The 22,894-nt window shown below is 63.2% G+C and overlaps 8 protein-coding genes across 8 annotated transcripts; 5 read left to right on the top strand and 3 right to left on the bottom strand.

The window, feature by feature from the left end:
- Positions 1–1,193: 1,193 nt before the first annotated feature.
- Positions 1,194–2,446, bottom strand: JCM10292_003362 (uncharacterized protein; the record flags this gene model as incomplete). The annotated part of the gene is made up of 5 exons (XM_076650921.1): positions 1,194–1,352; positions 1,424–1,456; positions 1,587–1,979; positions 2,044–2,076; positions 2,132–2,446. The coding sequence occupies 5 exons, from the start codon at positions 2,444–2,446 to the stop codon at positions 1,194–1,196; spliced, it is 933 nt and encodes a 310-aa protein (XP_076503473.1).
- Positions 2,447–3,550: 1,104 nt separating this feature from the next.
- On the top strand, positions 3,551–5,379 carry JCM10292_003363 (GSK family serine/threonine-protein kinase; the record flags this gene model as incomplete). Its single annotated transcript, XM_076650922.1, has 6 exons — positions 3,551–4,120; positions 4,190–4,273; positions 4,333–4,501; positions 4,560–4,815; positions 4,877–4,982; positions 5,041–5,379. The coding sequence occupies 6 exons, from the start codon at positions 3,551–3,553 to the stop codon at positions 5,377–5,379; spliced, it is 1,524 nt and encodes a 507-aa protein (XP_076503474.1).
- Positions 5,380–6,774: 1,395 nt separating this feature from the next.
- On the bottom strand, positions 6,775–7,309 carry JCM10292_003364 (uncharacterized protein; the record flags this gene model as incomplete). Its single annotated transcript, XM_076650923.1, has 3 exons — positions 6,775–6,989; positions 7,125–7,179; positions 7,298–7,309. The coding sequence occupies 3 exons, from the start codon at positions 7,307–7,309 to the stop codon at positions 6,775–6,777; spliced, it is 282 nt and encodes a 93-aa protein (XP_076503475.1).
- A 908-nt stretch (positions 7,310–8,217) lies between these two features.
- Positions 8,218–13,387, top strand: JCM10292_003365 (uncharacterized protein; the record flags this gene model as incomplete). The annotated part of the gene is made up of 17 exons (XM_076650924.1): positions 8,218–9,089; positions 9,153–9,191; positions 9,265–9,452; positions 9,535–9,622; positions 9,692–9,881; positions 9,997–10,152; positions 10,261–10,518; positions 10,604–10,906; positions 10,973–11,085; positions 11,143–12,364; positions 12,430–12,583; positions 12,655–12,767; positions 12,827–12,860; positions 12,921–13,049; positions 13,114–13,180; positions 13,248–13,258; positions 13,335–13,387. 17 exons carry the CDS (start codon positions 8,218–8,220, stop codon positions 13,385–13,387), a joined length of 3,990 nt encoding a protein of 1,329 aa, XP_076503476.1.
- Positions 13,388–13,854: 467 nt separating this feature from the next.
- On the top strand, positions 13,855–16,505 carry JCM10292_003366 (SGNH/GDSL hydrolase family protein; the record flags this gene model as incomplete). The annotated part of the gene is made up of 6 exons (XM_076650925.1): positions 13,855–13,922; positions 13,978–14,061; positions 14,125–14,828; positions 14,891–16,022; positions 16,096–16,250; positions 16,306–16,505. 6 exons carry the CDS (start codon positions 13,855–13,857, stop codon positions 16,503–16,505), a joined length of 2,343 nt encoding a protein of 780 aa, XP_076503477.1.
- A 263-nt stretch (positions 16,506–16,768) lies between these two features.
- On the top strand, positions 16,769–18,258 carry JCM10292_003367 (enoyl-CoA hydratase/isomerase family protein; the record flags this gene model as incomplete). The annotated part of the gene is made up of 12 exons (XM_076650926.1): positions 16,769–16,828; positions 16,888–16,927; positions 16,990–17,015; positions 17,077–17,139; positions 17,199–17,252; positions 17,310–17,358; positions 17,417–17,482; positions 17,541–17,551; positions 17,620–17,747; positions 17,809–17,959; positions 18,032–18,084; positions 18,156–18,258. The coding sequence occupies 12 exons, from the start codon at positions 16,769–16,771 to the stop codon at positions 18,256–18,258; spliced, it is 804 nt and encodes a 267-aa protein (XP_076503478.1).
- Positions 18,259–18,412: 154 nt separating this feature from the next.
- NPT1 (nicotinate phosphoribosyltransferase) lies at positions 18,413–20,649 on the bottom strand (the record flags this gene model as incomplete). Its single annotated transcript, XM_076650927.1, has 12 exons — positions 18,413–18,505; positions 18,610–18,663; positions 18,729–18,746; positions 18,812–18,894; positions 18,960–19,073; positions 19,161–19,353; positions 19,452–19,535; positions 19,653–19,873; positions 19,938–20,013; positions 20,089–20,315; positions 20,391–20,506; positions 20,576–20,649. 12 exons carry the CDS (start codon positions 20,647–20,649, stop codon positions 18,413–18,415), a joined length of 1,353 nt encoding a protein of 450 aa, XP_076503479.1.
- Positions 20,650–20,879: 230 nt separating this feature from the next.
- JCM10292_003369 (uncharacterized protein) lies at positions 20,880–22,712 on the top strand (the record flags this gene model as incomplete). The annotated part of the gene is made up of 10 exons (XM_076650928.1): positions 20,880–21,131; positions 21,198–21,317; positions 21,387–21,434; positions 21,501–21,583; positions 21,657–21,724; positions 21,793–21,830; positions 21,903–22,116; positions 22,207–22,320; positions 22,403–22,506; positions 22,593–22,712. The coding sequence occupies 10 exons, from the start codon at positions 20,880–20,882 to the stop codon at positions 22,710–22,712; spliced, it is 1,161 nt and encodes a 386-aa protein (XP_076503480.1).
- Between the last annotated feature and the right edge of the window lie 182 nt (positions 22,713–22,894).

A 22,894-nucleotide genomic window follows, 5' to 3' on the forward strand; every position in this document is an offset into this window, starting at 1 on the left:
CGGTCGGGTCATGCACGCGACCACTTCTGCGCGTAGGCTGGCGCAGGCATTGCTGAGCTTGGTCTGCGACGCGTCCACCCTCACGTCGTCAATCAAGTCGCTGAATTGGGCGTAGGAGGCGTCCAGCTCCCGCAATTCGCGCTCCGAGTCTATGGCATACCCGGCTGTCAGTATCACAAGCATTTCAGGCAATGGAGGTCAAGAAGTACCAACGTGCGCTGCTAGAGCCTCTCTGGCGTTTGACTGGTTCAATCCGAGCTGGTCAGTCTCGCCGTTTCTCGCACACCAGAGCGTCTGATCCAGACCGTTATTTCCTGAATCCGGTTCAAGGACTCAGCCTGCGTCAGAAGAGAATCAGCAGGCTTGCCAGGGCGAGCGCTGTCGAAATGCGCACTGCTCTTTTTGCAACCTTCCTGCATTCGACGCCCACTTCGATCTTCCGCTCCACACGGGCAAAGTGCGGCAGACGGCGCAGGTCCGTGCACACCTGCTCTGCCGCGCTACGCAGGCTGCTCGCAGTGCGGCATATCTCGTCGAGCGGCCGCCTCGGTTCGTCCTTGAAGCGGAACGCGCGCATCTTGTCCCACAAGACTGGCGGAGTCTCCCGCAGGCGCACATCCTGCGGAGAGATAGACGGCGGCGCAAAGCAGGCGAAGACGCTATCTCGGTAGGCCCTCAGTGCGTTGGCCAGCTCGTCGAGGCGTTTCGGGAGGAACGCGCTCGCAGAATTTGGCGCGCCCCCGTAGAGATGCTGGCGTTCCCACTGGCCGGAAAGGTGTGCGGGCAGGTGTAGCGGAAGTGGTGGGGGCTCACCGTGCCGGACCGTTTCATTGCCGGGAGTATGGCAAGGTTCGAGGTGCACCTGGGTGTCGAGCGCGAAAGCGCAGGGACGCGAGATGAGGGCAACGAACTCCGTCCAGTCCGGGTGCCGAGCCATCACGAAGGGTGACAAAGACAATGAAGCGAAGAGCAAAGCGGCGAAGGGCGGATGGCGGACCGGCAGATCCGCGGAAGGCGAGGAGGAGGGGCGGACGCTGATGAGACGGCCCACCAACCGATCTATCGACACGGCGCACAGTCTCTATGTTATGCTCGAGACAAGCACGCAGACCACAGACCAGTCTGAGGGCTGAGAACAGCGACGAAGCATCGAATTGCGAAGGTTCCGGAAAACCGCAAACGTGCTCATGACACTACAATGCCTTGTCAAGTCCCCTACGCCCAGGGATGTACACTGATCGCGCATGCTTGTGCTCCTCCTCGGGCGAGGTATAAAGAGGCATTGCCAAAGGACGAAGGCGCTCGATTGGCGATCGGTAGAGCGGGCTGTGCTGGTAGCTGCAGGTCTTGTTCTGCAGGCCCACAGCAAGGCGCTTTGTCAGCAAGATCTTGTCAAGAAGGTCGAGAAACGATAGATACGCACCGCCAAATCTGAGATCTTGTCCGTGACGAGCTCCTGCAAAAGGTCGGCTTGTCAGATCGCTCATCACGGACGGACTATGATAGGCACAGCACACAATCAGCGGTACAAACAGCGCATTGTCCGATGTCGCTGCCTTCTGAGCAGTCTCCGCCAGTTGATGCACAATGTCCTGCACGGCTCGGCGCCGGTACCGCTGATAGCGCATCTCGTCCCACACCTCGAGGGGAATGGCACGTTGCACGAGCCCCGAGAGCTCTGCGTAAGCCTCCATTGGCGTGCGCAGTGCGTGGGGCGGCGTGTGCCCCGTTGCGACCGCGTCCTGAATCTCGCGCAGGCGCCGAAGCTCAGTTCGTCCGAGCGAGTGCGATCCTTGCGGCGGCGACAGGCTGAGGAGAGCGAGAAGCTGAGCGTGTGACACGTGTACGTGTTGCGGGACGGTGCGGGCGCTGTGGACGGGCAAGTTGAGGTGGCTGTCGGGCGACGAGGAGCGGTCCTCGGGAGGTTCTGGCGATGCAGCGCCATCGGCACGCTTGTCCAGTGAAGAACGGGCTAGTTGCTGTGATTGTGTTGGTGTCAGAACGTACATGCTCAACGCGCTGGAGGGAATAGGAGATGCGCACAATTGCCGTGATGACCTGGTCGATTTCGCGTTTCTGTGGCTTGCGGATCAACATTGCCTAATGCTGCAGGGCTGGGAAATCAACGCACCAGAGCAGCTCCCAATTCTTGCTGTCTACCCATCGGCGCAGTGATGAGTGTTTGGATCCTCGTAGCCGCGACGATGGCGCTCATGCGGGCGGTGAAGCCAGTCTCCGAGACGTGCACCTTGTCCATCTCGTTCCAGAGGTGCTGCGCGCCGATGGTGTAGTCGGGGAGGCGCAGTAGGTTGCTCGTGCGTTGCCGGTAAGAGCGCAGCATCGCCCGGATCGGGGACGAGACGGAGTCATTGACTTCGAACGAGACGAGGCGCGAAACAAAGACCTCGACATCGGACGTGCCCGAGATTTGCGCCGGCCGAGCCATCACCAGGCAGTCAGAGCAGGATGTAAGGCGGGAGAGCAAGAGTCGCAGTCCGGCAGGAGACAGGCGGACGAGACTGCCGAACGACGAAGCGGACAAGCCGCGAAGTTTGGTCACGTGCGCGCACGTGACCGGGCCGACAGGAGAAAGTGGCAAATCAGCAAGAAAGGAGAAGCACCAGGTGGCTATGCAGGAAGGAGAGGAGGAAGACAAGCCAGGGATTGGCGATCTGACCGCAAGCGTCGAGTGCGACGATCTAGACCGTGTGCGGGGTCGTGTCTTAGAGCCGCACGGAGGAGGTCACGAGGAGGAGGGGGAGCGGTCGAGGGCAACGCAGCAAGGGAGCGCTTGCGAGCCTTGCTTCGAGCGCTGCTGGTCCTTCCCGCACCGAACCCCGCCTCAGGTGCGCAGACTCTGGCTCTTACGGACGAGGAGAAGGCAAGCGCGTTTGGCGAGCCGTGACCGACCTCGTCGCTCCCGCAGACACGCCCTCTCCCCTCGCTGCGGCCCCGCCCTCCTCCTCCCGGCAGACGAACGCACTTGCACCGCTGCCAGCACAGCCAGCACCACCGCCATCCGCCGCACCGCCCGCCTCCCGCCTCTCTCCCGCCCTCGCGCTCGCCTGACCCCCACTCGTCCTCCCACCCCTCGACCCGTCGAATGGGTGCGTCCCGCTCTCCCTCTTGCGTGCCAGTGACTCGGGGTGCTCTGGGTGCCGTCAAACGGGCGAACGAGCGAGCTGGTCCTCCTGAGCCGTGTGTCGCTCGCGAGGCGGGTTGAGGCGATCACGAGACGGCGAGCATACATCCGTCTGTGCTTCGTCGTCGCGGCGCTCTGTCGACTTTGCGAGGGCGGCAGTGGCATACACGAGGCTCCAGGGAGGTGCTCGTGGCGCACAGAGGCAGGCAGAGGGACGGTGCGAGCTGGCGGGCTCGGCGTCTCGAGGGCTGGCGGGCTCTCCGCTGCTTCATCTCCGTCCTCGCGCTCGTCTCGCTCCCTTCTCCTCGTCTCGCCCTCCGATCACCGCGAGGCTGCGCTCGTTCGGCTGCTCGAGCACACGGCTACTCCACGAGCCACCAACGGAGACGATCAAGCTCATCGCTGACGATGAATGCCCTCCTCCCTCCCCTCGACTTGCCCCTCAACCTCAACCCGACCGCGTCCCCGTCCCGCCCGCGCCCCATCATCCCCTTCTCTCTCCTCATCGACTACGTCGGGCCCTTCTCGCCCGTCTCGTGGTCCCGCCCGGCCTCGCCGTCGTCGCCCCACCACCCTTCGGCCCCGCACGTTCATGATGTTGCCCGGCGACCTCGCTCCCGCTCCCGCTCCTTCCTCTCCCGCAACCGCCCGCCCTCGCTTGTCTATCCGCTCGCAACGCCCACCTCCTCGCCCGCCTCGCCGCCGTCCTCTCCGTCTCTCGCGTCATCCCGGCATGCCGCTTCATCGACATCGACAACGCTCGCAGCCGACGAATCTCAGAAGGTCGTCAAGGTGATTGCCTCGCACGGCCGCACTGGCGACCAGTGCGAGCTCAGCTACTCGTCGAGCAAGGTCGTCGGCAACGGCTCGTTCGGAGTCGTCTTCCAGGCCAAGCTTGCGGCTGGGTCACTCGGGCCCGACAACGAGGGCGACGACGATGTCGCCATCAAGAAGGTGTTGCAGGACAAGCGGTTCAAGGTGCGACAGTGACCGCGCTCTGCAGGACGTCGGATCTGCCGAGCTGACCCTGTCGTGATTCCCGCGCAGAACCGTGAGCTGCAGATCATGAGACTCGTCAAGCACCCGAACGTCGTCAACCTCCGCGCCTTCTTCTACTCCAACGGCGACAAGGTACGCTGCTTAATGCGCTGTCGTGTCAACTTGTGCTGAAAGACTCGTCTGGTCGGCAGCCGAAAAAGGACGAGGTCTACCTCAACCTCGTGCTCGAGTATGTCCCCGAAACGGTGTACCGCGCGTCGCGGCACTACGCCAAGCTTAAGCAGACGATGCCCATGGCCTACATCAAGCTGTACATGTACCAGCTCCTCCGTTCCCTCGCCTACATCCACTCCGTCGGCAGTGCGTCCTCCTTCTCCCTTTCGCTCCCGCGCCCCTGGCTGACACTCTTCGGCTACAGTCTGCCACCGCGACATCAAGCCGCAAAACCTCCTCCTGAACCCGCCCAACGGCATCCTCAAGCTGTGCGACTTTGGCTCGGCAAAGATCCTCATCGAGGGCGAGCCCAACGTCAGCTACATCTGCTCGCGCTACTACCGCGCCCCCGAGCTCATCTTCGGCGCGACAAACTACACCACCAACATCGATGTCTGGTCTGCGGGCTGTGTCATGGCCGAGCTCATGCTCGGGCAGCCGCTCTTCCCGGGAGAGTCGGGGTGCGTTCGCATCCGCTGCTTGTTGCTCAGCCTGAAACTGACCTCGCGTGCACGCTCGCAGTATCGACCAGCTTGTCGAGATCATCAAGGTTCTCGGCACGCCGACGCGCGAGCAGATCAAGACGATGAACCCCAACTACATGGAGCACAAGTTCCCGCAGATCAAGGTTCGCATCCTTCCCGGCCTGACTACTCAACCCTGAGCTTACACGCGCGCACCCGCAGCCGCATCCGTTCGTCAAGGTGTTCCGCCCGCGCACCCCGCCCGAGGCGATCGACCTCATCTCGAAGCTGCTCGAGTACACGCCGTCGGCGCGCCTCACTGCGATCGAGGCCATGTGCCACCCCTTCTTCGACGACCTCAAGCAGCCGGACGCCAAGATGCCGACGGGCAAGGACCTCCCGCCGCTGTTCGACTTTACGCGCGAGGAGCTCTCGTGCCGGCCCGACCTCATCCGGCAGCTCGTCCCGCCGCACGCCGAGCAGGAGCTCCTGAGCCGCGGGATCGACATCAACAACTTCGAGCCGATCCCGCTCGAGCAGATGAGGCTGCACCTCGACTAGGCGGCGCGCGCCCGTCGTCCTCTCGCACCCTTCTCTTCCGTCCTCGTTCGCACTCCTGTGCCCCCTTCGTCCTCCTGTTTATCGCTTCACCCCCTTCGTCACCCCGACTCTCTCATCTCGCACCCGCACCACGCCCACACATACACACACACACATTCACATCCGATACCTCGAATCGTCGTCGCGCCTCCCTCTGTGCCATCTCTTCCACCTCGCGCCTCCGCATCTCGCCTCGCCCTGTCGTCGCGCCGTCGTTGCCCCTTCGCTCCTCTTTCTCTCTCTCTCTCGCCTTCGACTGCTCCCGCGAAAGTGCCATCTACACCCATCTTCTCGTTCTCGGACCCGGCCTGGAGTGCCGCTCCTTTCACACCATCACATAGCCCCTTCCCTTCCTCCACCTTCTCCTCCCCTCCTTCTATCCTCTTTTCTCCCTCTCGGCGTTCTTTCTGTGTGTCTTTCCATTCCGTTCCCCGTAGCCCCCCCTTTTTCTTCCTCTTCGCGCTGCTCTCTCTCTCTCCCTCTCTCGCTCTTGCTGCGGCTAGCTTGTGTACACACACTGTTCTCCCACTCTAACACCCTAGTTCTCTCTGCACGCTCGGGAGAACGAGAGCGAGTGCGAGAGCGAGGAGGAAAGCGGCCTGAGTTAGACGCTCTCAAACTCCTCGAACCGTTTCGACCAGAGTACAGCGGAGGACAGAGTTGGGAACGGTGGGACCGAGGACAGAACGGAAACGGATGACTACGACGTGACGCCCCTCTCGTGCGTGTGTGTGTGTGTGTGAGAGGGGAAGACCTAGGACCAAAGACGGAAGACGGAAAGGCACAAAGCAAGAAGGGCGACGGCGTACTGCGTACGGCGAAGAACAAACGGGGGTGACAGACGAGAACAGCAGGAAGAGACCCTTGAAAGACCCGGAATCGTGACGAGGATGAGATGAGAACCCTGAGCCCGGAATCAGAAACGAGGCGAGACGCGCGAGGAGCCGTGTGGATAGGCGAGGCGAGGCGGGACGGAGCGAGGCGGCGCGGACTCGAGCGAAGTGCTTGAGAAGGGCGACGCCGAGGCGGAACAAGCGAAGGGCCGGGAGAAGAGGCGGAGGTACGGGTATGAGGACGAGGTGGGCGGTGGCGGAGGCGGAACGATGCACAACAGAGCGCATGGCGAGGAAGCGTGGGGCGGCAAGAAGGACGACGTGTATGCGTTCCGACGTGGAGCGAGGCTGGGAGGGTGGGTATGGCGACAACGCGATAGAGGCGCTGGAAGTAGAGGCGAACGGGAAGACGGAGGTGGCACGTGTCTGGTGCTGGTTGATCAGTCGAGCTCGACGAACGGAGCACCGAGGGCAGACGCACTTGCGGTCCGCCTGCTGTCCGCACAGCTCCTGACCTGCGTTCTCACTGCTGCCCCTTCGGCGACTTGGCCTCCTCTCCCCCTGCCTTCGCACTCATTCCTGCGCCAACCGTGCCTGCTCCGCCTGCGCTTGGCGTCGACCCCGTCGAGCTTTGCTCGCGCATCGGCGGCTTGGTCTGAGGCGGGTGGTTGTTGCTGGTGAAGGTGCTATTCGGGGGCGAGTTGACGTTCCGCACGCGCACGACGTCGCATGCGTTGTCTGCACGTCGTCAAATAGCCAGGGTCGTCAGCGCTAGTCCCGCGAAAGGGGCATACAGAGACGAGGGAGGCTTCTCGGGGCCGCGAAGTCGATAGAGGGACCCAAGGCAGCTGGGCTCGGACGGGGGGAACGCACAGTGGACCATGCTCTGATGGTACGCGTCGCTCCTGTGCCCGCAATTCGGGCAGACCTGCGTGCAGAGCGATACGAGCGGGACGAGTCAGGCCTTGTCCTCGTCGAGCGGGAAGAGCGGGTCGCGGCTCGCGGTCCGCCGTGGAGCGGAAGGCGGTGGACGAGGGCCTACGCACGTAGTAGACCATGCGACAGAGCTGCGAGCGGGTGCGCCGAAGGGCCTAGGGACGAGGTGGTTGGGAAGAGGCGGTGCCGAGCGGCTGGCGGGGAGGCAGTGGGGAGCGACGAGGGGCGACGCGGGACGCGCGACAAGCGGTGCGAGCCAGCGAGCGGAGGCGCACAGACGGCAGGGACAGGAGCGCGGCGCAGGCGTGCTCACGATGAGAACGGTGCACGGGCAAACGCAGAACCACCTTGTTGTGGATGCAAGCGCGCGCAAGGCCCATTTGCTTCGCAGGAGGATCTCGATCCCCCAGTTCATTTCGGTACGAGTGCGCGGAGATGTAATAGTCGTCTGTCTTCCGTGCGTGCGTGTCGCTACGACCAGGTTTCCTTACAGTGAATGCCCGCAAGACTGACAGTACGCCGGAAGTCGACAGTCCGAAGTTGGTCAGGAAGACGACAAAGGGGCGGAAAGTTGGCGACGCGAGGTGTATGGCAAGCGAGCGCGGAGCCGCGCGTGAGCGGGGCAGTCTGGCAGCAATTAGCACAGTGGTTGCGCGGTTATTACAAGGGGTCGGTAAGACTGCTGAGACAGGTCTGGCCAGGGGGCCGTGGTGCGGAGCCGGGCGCGCTTCTCCTCGCTCGCGCGTGCACGCTCCCCTCGCCGCACCGCGCTCGCCCAGCCCCGCCCGAGCCAGCGAGCGCGCACTCGTCCTCCGCGCACACTCACCAAGGCCCAGCTCGAGCGACTGGCGGCGCAGATCAATCGCGAGACCGGCTTCGCTTCCCCACCGCTGCGAGCCTCCACGAGCACGCACGCGCTCTCGCCGCCCCGCGCGAGCCGCGAGCACCGCCTGCACGGCGAGGACTCTGGCTGGCACGCTCCCGCCAGCACGCACGCAGCGCTCTCGCACCCGCACCACGCCGCCTGCGGATGCCGTCTCTCGACCCGTCGCCTCTGTCCGTGTCGTCTTCGTCTGTCTCTGCCCCGCCGTCGCCTGCGAGCGACCCCTTTGCCGCCTCGTTCGCGTCGCCACACCTTGCCGTGCCCGCCTATCGCCCCTCCCTCGACCACTTCACCTCGGACTCGTCCCTCTCGAGCGCCAGCGCAGCTGCGAGCACCCCCGCGACCTCCGTCTTCAGCGACTACGACCCCTTTTCCCAGTTCTCCCCGCCCGTGTCGGCCATGGGTCCTCCGTCCGCCGCACTCGAGGGCGCAGCGCCGCTCTCGCTCGCGCGCCCGATCCACTCGTTCCCGACCTTCCTCCTCTCGCTCCTCACGGCGCTCGAATCGGACCCGGCGACGATCCGCGCACACCTGACCAACCTCGCCGCGTCGCATGCCGCGCCCGCGACCTTTTCGGCGGCGCCCGAGGGCAAGCCTGACGAGACGGATGCCATCATCGACCGCCTGCTGCGCATCGCCGACCGCCTGCAGGACGCCGAGCGCCCCGCCGAGTCGCGAGATGAGTCGTCTGCGCCGTCTGTTCCAAGCGATCAGAACGGCGGGAGCGAAAACGTCCCGGGAGGGACTGCGGCAGCGAGCATCACTTCGACGCTCGTCAAGGCCCTCCCGTCGCTCTCGCTCAAAGACGACAAACCGACATCTGATCCTGCATCGCCTGCGACGCCTGTGCAGCTCGAGGCGTTCCCGGCAGCTGCGCAACACTCGCCCCGACGCCCCGTCGTCCCCGGCGACACGGTCGACGAGGTGCGGCGCAACTGCGAGGAGCAGATCCAGGCGCTCAAGGTGCTGCACGCCGAGGAGCTGCATCGCGCGCAGTTGTCGCATGACAAGGAGGTCCGGTGCGTAGTTGAAAACGTGCGCCTGCTGAGCGAGTTGCCGCTGACACGGACTGGGAGAAACAGCTCGATTGCGGTCGTCACCTCTGCGATCGCTCGTGGCGAGTGCGTCCTGCCTCACTCCTTTTGCTGGTCCTCGCAAGCTCCTGCTCACCTCGCTGTCGTCCCACCCGCACAGCCTGACCAAGACGATCGACGCCGAAGTCGAGGGCGAGATGGCGACGCTCAAGGAGACGATCAACGACATGGTTTACAAGCTGCGCCTCTTCTCGAGCGAGGTCACGCGCGTCTCGCTCGATGTCGGCACGATGGGGCAGCTCGGTGGACAGGCTGTTGTCACCGGGGTCGAGGGGACGTGGAAGACGCGTGAGTCTGAGATTTCCTGCTCGGTCCGGCTGCGTGCGCGACGATCGCAAGCTGACCGTTTGCGTTCGCGACGTCGCGGCAGTCACCGAGACGGTCAATACGATGGCGACGCAGCTCACGGTTCAGATCCGCTCTATTGCGATTGTCACGTCTGCCATCGCACGCGGCGAGTGCGTCCTGTGCTCGCTCGGCCTTCCTCCACTGCGCGTGCAGTCTCTCACCTCTCTTTTGCCGTGCAGTCTCTCCAAGACGATCGACGCCGAGGTGCAGGGCGAGATGGCGACGCTCAAGGAGACGGTCAACTCGATGGTCACGCGCCTCCGCGTCTTTTCGTCCGAGGTCACGCGTGTCGCGAAGGAGGTCGGGACGGACGGGCAGCTGGGAGGGCAGGCGGTCGTGCACGGCGTCGAGGGAACGTGGAAGGAGCTCGTGCGTTGTTCTTCCGTTCGGCATGCTGCTCGATCCGACTCTCTCAACGAGCTGGCGCTTCGTGGCCTCGCGGAATCATGAAAACGCTTGACGCTTCTTCTGTGCGGCGAAACAGACCGACTCGGTCAATCGCATGGCGCAGAACCTGACGCTCCAGGTGCGCGAGATCGCGAGCGTCACCAAGGCCGTCGCAAACGGCGACCTGAGCAAGACGGTCGACATTGGCGCGAGCGGCGAGATCCGCGAACTCAAGACGACTGTCAACTCGATGGTGCGTCGCTTTCGGTCGTGTGTTCGGATGACGAGGTCCCTTCTTGCGGGGTCCGCGGGCTCGAGTTCCCGAGTGCTTCCAAAGCGACTTACATTGAGCACTGCACAGGTCGCGCAATTGCGCCGCTTCGCCGCCGAAGTGACGCGCGTCGCGCTCGAAGTCGGGACCGAAGGACAGCTCGGCGGGACGGCCAACGTCGAGGGCGTGCAGGGCGAGTGGAAGTCGCTTGTGTCGTCGGTTAACACGATGGCGATGAACCTGACGCAACAGGTGCGCTCGATCGCCGACGTGACGCGCGCCGTCGCAGAGGGCGATCTGTCGAGAAAGATTGATGTCGAGGTGAATGGCGAGATGCTCGACCTCAAGGTGCGTGGCGAGACCGTTGCTTTTTGCTTCCTGCATACTGTTCACGCTAGCGGGAACCTCGTTCTGACGTTTCTGTCTACCACAGCTCACGGTCAATTCCATGGTCGACTCGCTCCGCCTCTTTGCGGCCGAGGTTACCCGCGTTGCCAAGGAGGTCGGCACGGACGGGCAGCTCGGCGGTCAGGCCTACGTGATCAACGTTTCGGGCGAGTGGAAGTCGCTCGTCGACTCGGTCAACCAGATGTGCGGCAACCTCACCGACCAGGTTCGGAGCATCGCAAAGGCTACGACGGCCGTCGCGCGTGGCGACCTGAGCCAGAAGGTCACGATCGAGGCCAGCGGCGAGGTGCTGCAGCTCGTCGTCACCATCAACGAGATGGTCGATCGTGTGCGTGCTCCTGTCTCCCCGGCAGCTCGTTGCTTGCCAGACTCACACACTATCGCACTTCCGCAGCTTGCCACGTTTGCCTCTGAGGTCACGCGTGTCGCACACGAGGTCGGCACGAAGGGCAACCTTGGCGTGACGGCCAAGGTCGACAACATCGAAGGGACGTGGGAGGAGATCACGTATGTCCTGCTCAGTGTCCCGCCTCTTTAGTCAATGCTCACCCTCGCATCGTACAGCAACAATGTCAACACGATGGCGACGAACTTGACGTCGCAGGTGCGCGCGTTTGCGCAGATCTCGGCAGCCGCTACCGAGGGCGACTTCAGCTCGTTCGTCACGGTCGAGGCATCGGGCGAGATGGACTCGCTCAAGACCAAGATCAACAAGATGGTCTTTTCGCTCCGCGACTCGTTGCAGAAGAACACGATGGCGCGCGAGGCGGCCGAGCTCGCCAACCGCAGCAAGTCCGAGTTCCTCGCCAACATGTCGCACGAGATCCGCACGCCCATGAACGGCATCATTGGTCTCACGGGAGTCACGCTCGAAACCGACCTGACGCGGCAGCAGCGCGAGAATCTCATGATTGTCTCGAACCTCGCCAACTCGCTCCTCCTCATCATCGACGACATCCTCGACATCTCCAAGATCGAGGCCGGCCGCATGACGGTTGAGCAGATTCCGTTCAGTGTCCGTTCGGCTGTCTTTGGCATTCTCAAGACGCTCGCGGTCAAGGCAACGCAGAGCCGCCTCGACCTCATGTACTCGGTCGAGAGCGACATCCCCGACCTCCTCGTTGGCGACCCGTTCCGCCTGCGGCAGGTCATCACGAACCTCGTCGGCAACGCCATCAAATTTACGCAGCGCGGCCAGGTCGCCCTGTCGTGCCGCCTGTGCGCCGCCGACCTCGACGAGAAGACGTACCAGCTCGAATTCTGCATCTCGGACACCGGCATCGGCATCAAGCCCGACAAGCTCAACCTCATCTTCGACACGTTTGCCCAGGCCGACGGATCGACGACGCGCAAGTACGGCGGGACAGGCCTCGGCCTGACCATCTCGAAGCGCCTCGTGCAGCTCATGGGCGGCGAGCTGTGGGTCACGTCGCAGTTTGGCCGCGGCTCGCAGTTCTACTTCACGATCCAGTGTCGGATCGGCGAGTGGAGCATGGACCAGGTGCGGCAGAAGACGCTCATCCCGCACCCGGGGCGGTGCATCCTCTACATCGACACGCTGCACCACGACCCGAGCGTCATCGAGTCGGTCGAGCAGCTCGGGCTCGAGATCACGGTCGTCGGCTCGCTCGAGGAGGCGTGCATGCTCGACCAAAGCCAGAACGGCTACTTCGACACGGTCCTCGTCGACCAGCTCTCGATCGTCGAGCGCCTGCGCGACGTCGAGCACCTCCGCTACATCCCGCTCGTCCTCGTCACGCCCCAGATCCCGCAGCTCAACCTCAAGGTGCGTCCCCCTTCGCCTCTTGACGGTGATACTCGCAGCGTACTGACCATGTCTCGCACGCGCAGTACTGCCTCGACTTCGGCATCGCCAACTGCGTCGAATCTCCGACAAACGCGCAGGACATGTGCAGCGCCCTGCTACCCGCGCTCGAGGCGAGCAACCGGATACCGTCGGAACGTGGCGGCGACGCGTCGTTCAAGATCCTCCTGGCCGAAGACAGTGCGTCGATTCTCTCCCGCGAGACCAATGCCTGCGCACGCGGTGCTGACCACTCTTTCTTGGCGAAACAGACATTGTCAACCAGAAGGTCGCGCTCAAGTTCCTCGAGAGCGCCGGGCACCAGACCGAGGTGGTCGAGAACGGCGCGCTCGCGCTCGAAGCCGTCAAGAAGAACTTCTACGATGTACGTAGCAGCTTGGGCGGGATGTTGGTGGTGCCCGGGCTGATCACCTTGTCGTCCAGGTCGTTCTCATGGATTTGAGCATGCCGATCATGGGTGAGTTGCGGTGGAAAGTCTCAGCATGCGCTGGATGAACCGCTGATCTCTCCTCCTCAGGCGGCACCGAGGCGACCCAAATCATTCGGCAGTTCGAGGCAGAGAACGGCCTGGAGCGCCTGCCTATCGTCGCGCTAACGGCCCACGCCATGCTCGGCGACCGCGAGAAGTGCATCCAGGCAGGCATGGGTACGTATACCGCTCACGAGCTTGGAGCTGAAGATTGAGCAGTCTAATCACGTTTACCTCGCAGACGACTACCTTACCAAGCCGCTCCGCAAGCCTGACCTCCTGGCAACCATCAACCGCATTGTCCTTGCGTATGTCCGAGCCCTTGTTGCGCTCGTTGTAGACTGCTCTGACCCCGAGACTCGCCTTTTCCCACAGACGGCGAGCGGGTTCGTCGCCTGCCCTCTTGCGCCTTTCCTCGATGTGAAGTAGCACCGAGTCGAGCCACCCTTTTTCTCCCAATAGGCGTCTTTGCGAACCCCTACTCGAACCAGTCGCGGCAGAACGACCCACAGTGATTCGCCTTGCCCCGCCCCTCCCGCCTCTCGACCTTTCCTTTCGCTCGACCGCTTGCACATACTCTCCCCGCCATCGCCGTCATCGTTCATTCGTTGTATCACCGCACATACCCACGCGCCGGCGCGCGCGTCTCAACCTCCACCTTCGCCCTGACGACCTTCCACGACAGCGACCGACTCGCCTCGACCACGCCCTGTCGCGCCGCTCCCTTGTCTAGGTATCGCGCATCCGCATCGTTCGCTTCGTTCCCGGGTCTGTCCAGGCGACTCTGCCGTACTCTGCCGCATACTCTCGCTCGTTTCGTCCGTGTCTCTTGGGTCTTGCTCTCGTTCGCACTCCTCCACCATTGTTGATAGTCTTCCTTTCCCTCCCTCTTCGCTCTCTCTCACCGTGTTTCTGTCGAGTCTGTCTGTCTCCTGCCAACGGCCAGCAATCTATTGCCTCAGGCGCGACTTTGAGTAACGAGATGCACCGCCTCTGTCGCGTCGAGACGCGCAAGAATGCGGGCCGAGGCGAGCAGGGTCCCGCGAACTTGTCCGTCAGATGGGCAGATGGCCCGCAGAGACCACGCAGGGCCCGACTGGCGCAGACGCACCTTCTCGACCGTCCAGTTCGACCCTCCGCCGCTCGCAGCGGTCACCGCGTCGCCGCCGCGCCTCAACAGCGCCAAGTCGTGCGCCCTGCTCTTCCTCGAGCATTCCTCGTGAAGCGTCGCAAAGCTGACGCGCGCAAACAGTGTGAGGCCCGGGCTGCACCGCGTACGCCTGCGCCCGCTCGTGTGGCCTCTCGTTGCCCTCGCTTCTGTCGCAACGCTCCTCTGGCTCGCATCCAGCGCACGCTCCCCGTCTCCCGCCGCTGCTGCCGAGCCTGCACCCGCCCGCAAGGTTGCTGCTGCTGTGGCACAGTCGGCGGACCACCCCAACTTCGACTTTGACGCGCATGCGGAGGCGACAGAGCCGCCAACTTCGCTCGTCTTGGGCGACGACGAGGATAGGGCGGCGCACGCAGACGCCGACGAGGCAGACGCCGCCCTAGCAGGAGCAGACGATGAAGGCGCGGATGAGGCAGAGCTCGGTGACGACGTCGAGCCGAAACACTCCGCGCCGAAACGACTTCCGCCTACTTCTGTTGCTCGCCCGTTCCTCCCTTTCTCCTGCGCCGCCTGCTCTCCTTCCTCGTCGCTCCTCTCGGGCGCGCCACCAACATGCGCCAAGTACCAAAGCGACGACTCCTTTGCCGCACGCCCGTCGCAGCTCCATCCCGACATCCTCGACCACTCGGTCCTCTTCCCCGGCACGGGAGCAGAGGTCCGCCGCGTGCTCAAGCGCGCAATGCGCAGCAGTTTGTATGGCTCGAAGCGCGCGAGAGAAGGGACAGAGGATGCGGTGCAGAAGATGGAAGGCGAAGAGCCGTTTCGCATCCTGGTGCTTGGCGGTTCCGGTGCGTGACCGTCTGCCTCCGTTTCGTTCCCTCGCGCTTTGCACTGACTTGATGGTGTGCAGTCTCGAACTGCCGCGGAGTCGACCCGAAGACGACGTGCTGGCACGCGCATGTGCTGCGCTGGTTCCAGCAGAACCTCCCGATGGAGGGCGACCGCGACCTCGTTCCCGACGTCCCCTCCCTCCTCTTCGGCAGCAGCGCTGCATCCGGACCCCGTCTCGATCGCCGCGCGCCGCCGGTCAAGCGTGCTCTGCCCGACACCGCTTCGACGACTGCCGACGACCGACCTTCTCAAGCACGGCTAGAGAAGCGGGCGGCGGGCGGGCGCAAAAAGAAGAAGGCCAAGCGCCCGCCCAAGAAGCCAAAGGCCCGCACGGCAAGCAGTCGACGTCACCCGTCTACGCGCCTTATCAACGGGTCGAAGAGCGCGACCGGGTCGGCATTTTTCGCCTACTGTTTCGACGAGGAGATGACGCTCCGGCGTAAGAACCTCGACTGGGGCAAAGGACCGGATCTCATCATCCTGGAGACGGGCGTCAACGACGTCTGGCCCGGCGGTCAGGCGGCGACGCGCGATTACGAGAAGCTCCTGCGCACGCTGCGGTCAATGCCGAGCAACCCGGCCATCATCGCGCTCGAGGCAGCAAGTCTCCTCCTCGCGTCAACGACGGGCATGATGGCGAACGCCGAGTACGACCACTTGCCCGTGGCGCATTTCTACGACGTACCCGTCCTCTCGGCCAAGCACGCCCTCTTTGGCCCGGTGCCCGGTCTCGCTATCGGATCGTCCTCGACTGCCGAATCTTCAACTCTCAAGATCAACGACCTGTTCCTCCCCGACCTGCACCACCCGAACGAGCAGGGGCATGAGCTCCTCGCCGACATCCTCCTCTCGTATCTTGAGCAGCAAGCGTGCCTCGCGCAGTCCGAGCTCCTCGCCACGGCCGACGCGCGCTTCCGCTCCATTGACGCGACCTCCCTCCGAGCGAACGACAACCTTGTCGACCCGGCGCTCGACTTCCCGGCGCGAGCAGACGAGCCTGTGCGCCCGCTCCCGGCGAGGAGCCTGTTCGACCCGTTCGTGTTCGACAAGAAGCGCCCAGATCTTCGCGAGGGGTTCTGGCAGCTGCCCGAGCCAAGGTGCATTCAGGTCGGGAATGCGAAGACGACCGTTGAGCCTGTCAAGAACACGGGGTGCGTCTGAGCGCGCCGCAATTGCGCTAAGCCAACAGTCTGGCGTTATGCTGACGTCCTCGTTGTCGCACAGCTGGACGAAGCTGGCATGGGCTCGCGACAAGCAGTACCTTGTCGCAGAGAACCCGGGGGACCAGGTCACGTTCCGCGTCGAGGTCGGGCCTGGCGGGACCGTCCTCGGTGACTGGCTCCACTCACGCTTCTACGACCTCGGCGACGCTCTCGCCTGTAAGTCAGCCTTGTTCACGAGCGCACAAGCCGTACTGACGATTGCTGTCCCCAGATCTCGATGGCGACCGCTCGTCGGCGGTCCAGCTCGCCGGCTGGTGGGACCTGGGCTGGTCCATCGGCGTCCCCACCGAGCTTTTCCACGGTGTTGCAGCCGGCACTCACGACGTGACATTCGAGATCCTCCCCGCGAGCCGGTCGAGCCATCCTTCGAAGAAGACCAATTTCCGCCTGATCGGCCTCGTCACCACGTGATTGCCTGAACCCTGTACACGTGTATAGCATCGTAGACGTGCATTTTCGCGCACTGTAGGCTCGGCTGGCCCGGCTCATACCCTTTTCTAGAAGCTGCAATTCCTCCCTCGATTTCCCCCTCGCCGAATCGCCCCACCTCTCCGAAGCTCGGCACCGGCGCGCACCTCGACCGGACGCTGAGCGTTTCGCTGTTGCTAGGCTGTGCTTCCTGTCCCTCTTGCTCCATCATCTATTGCTGGTCTCAGCTTGGTGCACTGTCTGACATGGCTGCTCCCGACGCTATCCTCCTCGACTTCAAGCCGCCGTTCGCCATCATTACCCTCGTACTCTTCAACTTACTTGTCTCGTCTGCTGAGTCGAGCTCACGCTGCGACTCCTGCAGAACCAGCCGAAGAAGAAGAATGCGCTGGACCTCCACCTCTGTCCGTCGTCGGGTCGGCACTTGGCTTTGGGACTCTGGCTGACCGTAGGCTTGCTTACACAGACAAGCGCCTCTCGTCCATCCTGAAAGTGCGTAGACACTGCAAAGCTTCCTGAAGGAGCTGCTCTGCTTATGACGTTCAGCACACAGGAAGTCGACCGCAACCCGGAGATCTACGTGACCGTCCTGACTGGCAACGGCGACTTCTTCAGTGCAAGTCTCATTCTTCTCTAATCGGCCGCATTCGCAGGCTGAGTCTATCTCCTTCTCAGGCTGGTGCAGACGTTAAGTCCACCCGCGAGGGCTTCAAGGGCGAGGATGCGCGGGCAAGTCGTCCGTATGCCTACACTTCCGGCCCTTCCTGATCTTTCCATGTCCGACAGGTCGCTTCCCTTGAGCGATTGAGCGGTTCAAACCTCGACATGACCCGCTGTACGTAGTACCCGTGCTCAGCTTCAGAACCTGTCCTCACGAGCCCTCTTTCGTGCAGCTTTCTACACTCACTCGAAGATCCTCGTGGCTGGTCTGAACGGTCCTGCCATCGGCTTGTCGGCAGGTACGGCGTCTCTTCATTCCGTGTGCCAGAAATTCAGCTGATCTGTCTTTGTGTACAGCACTCCTGGGCGTTCGTCTCGACCCTCGGTTCACCTATTCTGCGTTTACTCGCTGACCCGCTTGTTGCGTGTCCTGCAGCACGTTGACCTTGTCTACGCCGTCGAGAACGCCTACTTCCTGACGCCCTTCAGCGCCATCTCGCTCGTCTGCGAAGGTGGCGCATCGCAATCGCTCGTGCAGCGCATGGGTCTCTCGAAAGCAAACGAGTTGCGTTGCACTCCGCTTTCCCTCCGGCGCCTCCGCTGACGTTGACGCGTGCTGTTGTAGAGCACTTCTGCTCGGCAAGAAGTTGACGGCACAGGATCTCGTCGCGTGCGGGTTTATCAACAAGCTCTTCCCGCCGCAGGACGCGGCCTCATTCCGCAAGGAGCTGCTCAGCTACCTCGAGCAGCAGCTGTCTGGGCTCGAGCTCGAGGCGGTGCGTCTCCCCCTTGGATTCAAGCGCGGCCCGGATGGTGCAGGAAGCTGAGCCGGGTTTGGCGCGCCGCAGATCCTCAAGTCGAAGCAGCTCATCCGTGCCGCGCTGCCCAACCCAGACGAGACGTGCGTTCTCATCCTCCTCCTCACACTCGGCAAGCCGGAGTCTGACCAAAGCGGCCTGGCTCCTCAAACAGCAACACCCGCGAAGTCTTCGCTGGCGCCGAGCGTTTTGCCACGGGCAAGCCTCAGGAGCGCTTCTCCAAGCTCGCCAACAAGGAGATGAAGCATAAGCTCTGATGGCGTCCTCGTTGTGTGCTGCGAGGCGTCTATGTCGGAATTGCAAAGCGGTATGCTGTGCCACCACTCATCTCAAGAGCAGGGCAGAGTACAGCGGTAGTCGGGGGCAGGGCACTGCAAGCAGTAGATGGCAGAGAGCGGCGGGAGAGGCGGTTCAGACCGTCGGCCCCCACGTGGACTCTCCGCCGTGCTCTTCGAGGCCGAAGCGGCGCTTGACAAGCGCGACGGCTTCGGGGTCGCCCGTGTTCTGCAGCAACGGTTGCAGAGTCAGAGTGCTGGAAATTGGACAATGCACAGAGGGCAAATGAATGCCGGCAAGTGCAGTGCTGTCGCGAACACATTCCGACGCACCTTGGTCAGCTCGTCCGAGATCTTGACGCAGTGCTGGCCGTTGATCGAGTACAGCTGCGCGGGTTTCCTCCGTCAGCAAAATCTGGCAGGAAGTGGCATCGGCTGAAGACCAGGCGCGCCTTGATGACCATGTTGAGCTGTACCGCCAAACATGTAATGTCAGCTACGGGAACGCGCAAGGGCAAGAGGAAGATAGGCGCACCGCCTTGCTCTTCTCGCCCTCGGTCCGCACGGGGCCCTCTCCCGGCTTCTCCTGCTGCACCGACTCCTGCACCCTGCGGAAGTCTGCATCCTGCTCGTCAGTCTTCTTGCTCCATCTATACCATACTCCAATTGACCCGAGAGCTCACCGTTCGTGAGGAAGGTCCCGACGCCGAACGAGCACCCGATCCCAGCTGCATCGGCAGCCTGCTTGAGCTCGACGCAGCGGTCGACATCGAGCGAGTCGGAGAAGACGACGACCTCTGCGTCGGCGCCCACACGATAGAATCAGCAAGGCCCACAGGCGGAAGTGGAGCTGCCCCCGCATCAGCCGGAAGGGCGCGACGCACTCTGGCTCGGGTCCGCGCCGACCCTCTCGAACGCCTCCTTGGCTACGGGGATGAACTTGAGCGGGTCGCCCGAGTCCTGCCGCAGGCCGCGCCACCGCCGCGCGCGCTCCGGGTTCGAGACAAAGTCGTCAAAGAAGGGCTTGGTCGTGAACGTGTCGGTGAGCGCAATGCCGAGCGAGCCATCCGGGTAGACCTGCGTGCGATGAAAGCGTCAGCTGGTGTACACGCAATGGCGCGCCAGTCGGTACTGGCGGACGCGCGAGAGGCGCCTATCCGCCTCGCTGAACACACCTTCTCCCATACGTCCATCGTGCGCCCGTTGCTGCCCTCGTACCCCTCGAGCGCCGCGATGCCCATGACCATCTCGTGCGCAATCTGCAACGCGTAAGGATCGATTCAAGTCAGAGGTCGTCTGCTAAGAGCCTCTGCGATCGACAACCCTGCAAAGCTGCAGGTCGTCTACCCTAGGCTAGGCCAGACCGCCCGACTCACGGTACCGATGGGCACGACGTCGTACTTGTGCGCAAAGTGCACGTTTGACGTCCCGACGAGCTTGCCCTTGCCCTTGCCCCCGTCGCTGACCTCGGCATTGGCCGCGACGAGGCCGCGCATGACAATGTCGTGCGCCTTGTACGTCCGGCGGCGGCGCGAGCCAAACTCGGACAGGAGGCAGCCCGAAGTGTAGAGTGCGAGACCCTTCTCACGCGCGAGCTCTGCGGGGGACGGGGACGTGAGCGAGAGGGTCTCGCGGAGGGAGCCTAGAGGGATGCAATGCACCGAATTGCCCGACGTAGTCCCACTGAGTGTCGACGTGGGTGAAGTAGGCCTCTGAGATAATCGACATAAGCGGGACCTGTGCGCGCGGTCAAATGTAATGTCAGCGCCGCGTTGCGCTCGACAAAACGGCGCTCGGGAAGTCGGGCCGCACTTCATACAGGATCGTCTCGACCCATTTCCCCTGCACCTCGAGGTCAAAGCTGCCCCACTCTGTGCCGTCGCTGTCCTTGTCGCCCGAGGGGACAAAGACGAGGTTGACCTGCGAGTCGGGGCGGAAGCGGAACGACGAGAGGTAGTCGAGGTACGAGGCGGGGAAGTAGGGGCAGCGGCGGGAGAGGAAGGCGCGCTCGTCGGACGTGAGCGAGAGCGTGTCGAGGTCTGCAGCGTAGTCCAAGGAGAGCTAGCGGGTTAGCAGGTTGCAGTCAACGGAGAGGCCCCCGTTCATCGACGCACGCTTGATCGCCCTGCAGACGGCATCATACATGTTGCGGGTGAAGCGCGTTCCTCCACGGTTGGTGAAGCGGTACTTGGCCTCGACGTCGGGGTAAGTCTCGAGGACAGCATACTGCCTGCGAGTCGCACGGAGAGTCAGTCAAGGCGGGATCAAGCGCGAAACTGGCCGAGGGGAGCAGGCTGACATGGACAGCTTGTAAAGGTCGGTATCGAGGATGCTCTGGATGTAGCACTCTGGCGCTGGAGAGAGCGCCGCCATGGCTGCGAGCGACTGAACGGGGCGAGGAAGAAGTGGGGGCGATGAAAGCGTTGCCAACTTCGGGATGGATAGCGACTTGGTCCGTGCAGCTGATAAGCTCTCCTGAAGCTACTGAACACGCCCACAAGTCCTCGGACCGGGCGAGGCGAGAGCGGGAGAAGCGAGAGCGATGAGCGAAGTCCGACGATCCTCTCGCTCGCGCCCTTGACTCGCTCGAGCGGGCAGGAGAGATGGCGCACGTGCACGGCGAGCACTCGCACTCGCACGCCCACAGCCACTCGCACGACCACGCCCTCGAGGCGAGCGACGCTGCATCGACCTCTTCCCTCTCCGAGGCGCACCACCAGGCCGTCGTCGCAGCCACATTCGACCTGTACCGCAGGCAGGCACTCAGCGCCAACCAGCGCAGGAGGGCAGACTACTATGCCCTCCCGAAAGCGCACCGCGACTTGCTGCCCGGGTACAATGCCCTCCTCGGACAGGTCCGCAACCTCCGCTCGCCAGGCCCTTTCGACTTTCTTGCTTCCTGACAGACTCGACATGACCAGGTCGACGAGAAGCTCATGGTCAACGCCGAGCTCGTCCAGCGCATGATCGACGTCAACCCGTTTCCGGCCCCCGAAGATGCTGCGCTCGATGCTCCCGCCCCAACAGAGTCGGACCACGAGGTGCGTCTCTCTTGAAAGTAGGCGGGTTCACCACAAGATCCATGACTGACTAGCTAAGGAGCTGTGCAGCGCCTCCGAAGCACGCTGAGGCAGTGCGCACGAGACTGGACCGACGAGGTGCGTTCGAACACGCCTGCATTCCGCCGCCTCGTCCGCGTCTGAGACCCGCTCGGCTATCTACAGGGAAAGTACGAGCGCAATACGACCTATACACCAATCCTCGACGCGCTGAACGGAGCATTCGCGAACCTGTCTGCGAGCGAGAAGTACGTCTACTGCGTTGTCAGCCATTTTCCGTTCCGTGTCGCCGCATCCAGACTAACGCGATGGCGATTGCAGAGCCGAAGTACGGGTGCTTGTGCCGGGAGCGGGGCTGGGGAGGCTGGCGTGGGAGATCGTGCGGGCAGGTGAGTCTTCACTCGCTCTGCCCGCAGTCTTGTCCGCGCGAGCGACTTACGTTCCTTGCGGTCGTCAGGCTTCTCCTGCCAGGCCAACGAGTTCTCTTTGCACATGGTACACTGCCTCATACCCTTGCCAAGTCACAAGCCTCGAATTACTGACTTGTCTCCGTGCCGCACAACGCAGCTCATCGCCTCGTCCTTTATCCTCAACAACTGCACCTCACCGCGCCTCTTCCCGCTCCACCCCTACCTGCACTCGTTCAGCAACATCCGCTCGCGAGCCGACCTCCTCGAGCCGTGCTGGATCCCCGACGTCGACCCGAGCGAGATTGCCGCCGCGCGCGGCGACTTTTCGTTCGCGGCGGGGGACTTCCTCGAGCTGTATGGAGATTCTCCCGGTGCGTTGGTCTCGCCTGAGGCTGTGCGGCGGCATGTCCATCCCGGGGTCGGGCACGTCTGACGCTACCTTGTTCCGATGTCGCGCACAGGCTCGTGGGACGTTTGCGTCACGTGCTTCTTCCTCGACACGGCGCGGAACGTCGTGCAGTACCTTGAGACGCTTCACGGGCTGCTTAAGCCCGGGGGGCTGTGGATCAACTGCGGTCCGCCCCTCTCGCAATTTTCGTCTCGCGCTTGACCGTTCTGATAAACACCCAATGTTGCGATAATGGGCGGCAAATGCAGGCCCGACGTTGTGGCACTTTGAGAACGAACGCGACGCGAGCTCGCTCGAGCTCCCGCTCGAGGACGTCAAGGTGCTAGCGCGGCAGATCGGGTTCGAGCTCTCGGTGCGCCCGCTCGCTCTCTTCCCCTCTCCCTGCCTCTCGAGTCCGTTCCACTGATTCGTTTTCACACGATGCTGGACCGTGGACAGGACGAGCGCGAGGTCGAGACGAGCTACACGAGCAACCCGCGGTCGCTGCTGCGGCACACGTACACGGCCGGGTTCTGGACGGCGCGCAAGGTCGAGCGGGCGGCGGCGGATGCGAAGTAGCGGACGAGAGAGTGCAACTGCATGTGATGGGCCTCAATGGGGTTCCTGTGGCCATGGAGCGAGAGTGACATTTCGTGAGCGAAGGAGGTTGACATCTCGCTCGCGCGCGCGGGCGGCGAAGGGCAAGCGCTCGTCGACCCCCGCACGCTCCGCCTCGAGGCGCCGCTTTCTTCACTTGCACA

This window comes from Rhodotorula paludigena (genome assembly GCF_050403205.1).
Source record: "Rhodotorula paludigena JCM10292 DNA, Rt_paludigena_JCM10292v1_ctg43, whole genome shotgun sequence".
In the NCBI taxonomy this organism is placed as follows: Eukaryota; Fungi; Basidiomycota; class Microbotryomycetes; order Sporidiobolales; family Sporidiobolaceae; genus Rhodotorula; species Rhodotorula paludigena.